This window comes from Perna viridis, chromosome 9 (assembly GCF_037379345.1).
Source record: "Perna viridis isolate PV_CMFRI_1.1 ecotype Kerala chromosome 9, ASM3737934v1, whole genome shotgun sequence".
Lineage (NCBI taxonomy): Eukaryota > Metazoa > Mollusca > Bivalvia > Mytilida > Mytilidae > Perna > Perna viridis.
The window spans coordinates 3,440,756-3,445,163 of record NC_142453.1 but is presented as its reverse complement, the minus strand read 5'-3'; the positions used below and the strand labels follow the sequence as shown (position 1 = coordinate 3,445,163).

Below are 4,408 nucleotides of genomic sequence, written 5' to 3'. Positions count from 1 at the left end.
AACTGTATGGTTAAATACACTAATTTCGAAACAGTTTTATAGCTTAGCCCATATTGTAGGGTTGCATTTAATACTCGAACAACATCAACATCCTCTTTCACAAGTTTTTGTTTATAATTTAACCAAATGGTTTGAATACAGAATTGTCGTAACCTTTACTTGTAATTATCTATCACACTCATTTGATATTTAAAAAAAACTTTACATATTATCGCTGTTTTTATTGTTTTAATCGATTTACAACAACCACCTATATATTTGACTACTATATTTATGATTTGATCATATGACTTCTTGGGTCGGAAGCGGGGGTTTCTTTAGTAAGAGTAATCTAGAAAACCAAGATTCTAGCGGAAATCAAAAGAATGTAATCCAGGGACAAAGGCCAGACATGGAAAACAAACAACGAAGAACATAAAATAATGCATACAAAGTAACAAAGTAAATAAGCAACTCGGACTCCACTAAAAACTGGGAGCATGGACGAGGTGCACCGGCATGTTAAGCGTCCTCTGCTTTTCTAGAAACATCCGCCGAGTTGCTCATAAATATTAAAGTCTGGGGTAGACGAAAGAGGAAAGGAAAACTATGACACGTTTCATAGTGCAGATGGATACACCGTAACGATCCATGAGTTATGACGACCATAAATCTTCTGTAGTGATGACTTCAATCTTGTAGCAACATAACCCAGAAGCCTAATACTAAGCTTTCTTCACAGTTTTTTTTCTATTTTATGTGTGGCAGAAAAAGTAAAATAGTTTTGATTAGGAAAACAGAAGTCACTTATCATTACTTATCCAAAGTAAAACGTGGTTCCGGTGTTTGGCAGTCTTGTAAGCCAACTTCCATAAAGTTCCATTAATTTCGATTTGCCGTTAACATTCAAGTGGTCAGTTGTCAATATTGGTCTTACTGGAGTATCTTTAGATCTTGTTTGAAAATGAAATCCATATCCTGTTTTTTTGAAAATATAACTCATAATATTTTACGAAATTCGGAGACGTTATACTTTTTATTAGTAGAAAGGTCCTCATTGTCATACTCATATTAGAGTTAGTGTTAAATATGTGGCTGTCTGATTTATTACGTGTATCTAATTGTATGTAGTTTGTCAAAATCAGGTTGCACTGTAATTAACTATTCATTCATTCATTCATTCACATATATGGCTAACGATATTTCCTATACAAATAGAGATTTTTAATGCTCTCGTAGTTCTACGTTAATTTACTTTAAAGATATGAACAAACAAAAGATCCACGTCATGCAAAAAACTAATAAATGTAATGTCTTTGTTGTAAGTTTTAATAAAGAAGCTTTTGAATTCAAATATGTATCCGAATATACTTGTAATTTGTGCGTCTGTAATGTACTTGTGCAAATTAATTTCTGTTAAAGAATATCCTCCACCAAGATTATGCATAACGTTATTTACGTCGTCATGATGATACTGAAGAGAAGTTCCGGAACCAGCGCCACCATACGTGAAGACAAAAAGGAACACTAGCTGATTGTCAACTATGAAAAAGCTAGGATTTCCACTGTCGCCTGATATTTTACTTTCGTAATAAGGCCGCCGATAGGATAGTGTTGGTGGACTAAGAGACACCATTTTTCCATGCATGATTCTTAAATCGTCAACTAAGGCCTTCTCCTCGAAATCAGTGCTGAAAACCGGTAGCACGTGATTTACATTAGCTCCATAAATTTCTGTGAAATTTTTAGGTAGAACTTTTGCAAATGATATAGACGATGGAACATCGTGATCTAGAAGTCCGATCACCATATCATATCCGTAGAGGTACTTTGTGTGGGGCGGAAGTGGTAGAGCTTGGGTTTTCATTATCTTTCTCTCAATGACGTTGTTATTCTTATCCACAAACCTTAAGGTTGTGTTTACTTTCATGCTATAGTGCCGGGCCCAGACAGCATGGCGAGGAGATAAAAGAGTTCCTGCCTTTCTATTATGACCTTGACTGTTCCAGGGTGAAATACACGTCAGGTCTAGATCATGTGCCCAGCAATCAGGATTTCGAACATATATTTTGTGAGTATGGTCCTGTTTTGAAAATATTTTGATTGCATCTGAAACATTCGTTCCTGCTGATCGTATACCTACAAGACGCTTATCTATCCCGTCTGCAATGGCTTTAAACAATTTTATTTCCGCTGCAGAAAGCGGTTTTCTAGTCGTGGTATGGTGCGGTGAGTGGGTGACGTATTGTATGTGGGTTCTGTTGCAGACACCATGATACCCTGTTCCAGTGATTTTCATAATTTGGTGAAGCTTATAGCTGTATACACATGATGCCCTTAGGTAGTTACACAGACCTGTCCAAATTTAATGAAGTATATTACTTAAATGCATAAATGCTCCGTATTAGTAGAGTTTTTTTGTGTTGAAATGTATAAGAAGATAGTCCATTTTGATTTGTTGGCATTTACATTTGTGGGTAACTGATTTTCAACAGATCTCAAGGACTCTGAAATCAGTTTAATATAAAATTCCAATTTCTCAACATTTAACAATCCCCTCTTGCTCTTTTGCCCTCATTCCAAAAACTCCCTATACTTTCCCTTTTCAATACATTTATCACCTAGTGTTACTTTTTGTTGTATTGAATGAACATTATATTTGGTATAAAAAATAATGAACTAAGTAATTTTTAATCAGTTGTGAATTTTATACCATTTCGATTTAACCCATTCACTCTCACAAAAATTTTGGTGGAAAGGACATTAAACGGTCCCATTCGCAAACTGTAAAAACTCAATCCTAGCTGTAAGTAATACTTGTATTACTAACCTGTGAAAATTGTTCCATTAGAAAGGCAAACTGTAATGTTTGGGTGCTGATGACAACTAGAATTAATTCCTTGCACACATTCTTCATAAGTTTTTCCATTTACAAATATAACTATAGAAAATATAAAAATAAATTAACATATTAACAAGCAAAAAGCTTTCACGAGTACCGAGACCTAGACTTGCATTGATTTAAGCAAAAAGAGCGCATACAAAGCGTCTTTCTTTTTACTGGAACAGTAAGACGGTCGATAAGTTCGCTAACAAATTCTATTATTGTATAAAAAAAAATCTATTCAGATATTTTTTTAATATAAGAGACCTTAATACATATATATTATAATGATGTTGACCATCATGGCACATCCTCAACATCTTCGCTGATCTTTATGAAAACTGAAGTGTAAGTACAAACATATGGCGTTTTTTAAAAATAATTTTTAATATTCACGTAAATATACGTTATTTTTACACTAAAACGGTCTTCTATAACTGACCCATAATAGACTTCAGAAAATTGAATTAAAAAAAAATATAAGAAAAATAAAAAAAATACAATAACAGATCTACAAAATCTAAATTGTCAATAGATTTTATTTTTTTGTAAGTATCAATTTCACGACGAATCTTAGCATTATGCTGTTTACTCTGAGGAAGTACAAAGTGCTTGGTGTATTTTGGGCATGTTCATTCAGTACTGTACTCGATTTTTGTAACAATGGTACCTGGACGAGTTCAACAATAGACTATATCTTTATCAAAATTCTTTTCCACATCTGTAAAAAATGTCTAATTTATTTCAGTATTAGCATCTTTAAATTCCGTGTTAGGACTCAATAACCAGCCAAGATTAGTATGACAGTTATATTGGCAAAACTTCAATGCTTCCAGTTTTTAGTGGAGTCCTAGTTGCTCGTTTGCTTTTGTTACTTTGTATGTATGATTTTAGTTACTTTATGTTCTTTGTTGTGTATGTCTGTTTTCCATGTTTGCTCTTCGTCCCTATATTACATTTTTTGATTACCGCTATAACCCTGGTTCCCTTGATTACTCATTTAAAGTAATGAATTCAATAAAATAATTGTGATAATCAGTATCTTCAAATGAATACATCTCGTTTGTATCTTTTGTATTGTTACTTAGTAACTGTAGAATTAACAATAATAAAACTTAAAAAAAAAAAAAAAAAAATTGTGACATTTCTTTAAAACTGAAAGCAGTCAGTCAAACTCATACAAATGTGTATAGATAAAGTTTACCTCCAAAAGAGAGCAAAACAGCCAAAATAGTGACCGAAAACTCAGCAATAACCATGGTTTATATGTACAGTATCAACAAGTATCTAGTACATGTACTGATTGGTAAATTTAATGTAATCATAGACTATTAAATATCTTATCATTGTATGATCTACATTAAAGACATTGTCCATGTAGAACAATTGTAAATTAAAGTTGATTGAAGGAAAGGAAGATTGAGCGATATTTTCTATTGTCTACTCTCCATTTCTATGCGGTAATATTCTAGCTGCTCCAGTGTATGAAAACTTAGTCTGTCAACCCATATACTTTTCTGTTAATTGCAATCCTATGTTGGGCCC

The 4,408-nt window shown here is 33.1% G+C and overlaps 1 protein-coding gene across 1 annotated transcript; it reads right to left on the bottom strand.

The window, feature by feature from the left end:
* Positions 1-1,005: 1,005 nt before the first annotated feature.
* Positions 1,006-4,180, bottom strand: LOC148606142 (uncharacterized). Its single transcript, XM_088546693.1, has 3 exons — positions 4,068-4,180; positions 2,810-2,920; positions 1,006-2,334 (listed from the first exon to the last, which is right to left on the bottom strand). Exons 1-3 carry the CDS (start codon positions 4,120-4,122, stop codon positions 1,226-1,228), a joined length of 1,275 nt encoding a protein of 424 aa, XP_088402819.1. The 5' UTR covers positions 4,123-4,180; the 3' UTR covers positions 1,006-1,225.
* Positions 4,181-4,408: the final 228 nt, after the last annotated feature.

What these genes read in the sequence shown, in the direction of transcription:
- LOC148606142 (XM_088546693.1), bottom strand. Translation starts at nt 4,122, where the DNA reads ATGGTTATTGCTGAGTTTTCGGTCACTATTTTGGCTGTTTTGCTCTCT. An exon ending in TGTTTTGCTCTCTTTTGGAG is followed by an intron (nt 2,921 to 4,067) that starts GTAAACTTTATC and finishes TATTTTCTATAG; the next exon opens with TTATATTTGTAAATGGAAAA. An exon ending in TAATGGAACAATTTTCACAG is followed by an intron (nt 2,335 to 2,809) that starts GTTAGTAATACA and finishes AAATTTGGACAG; the next exon opens with GTCTGTGTAACTACCTAAGG.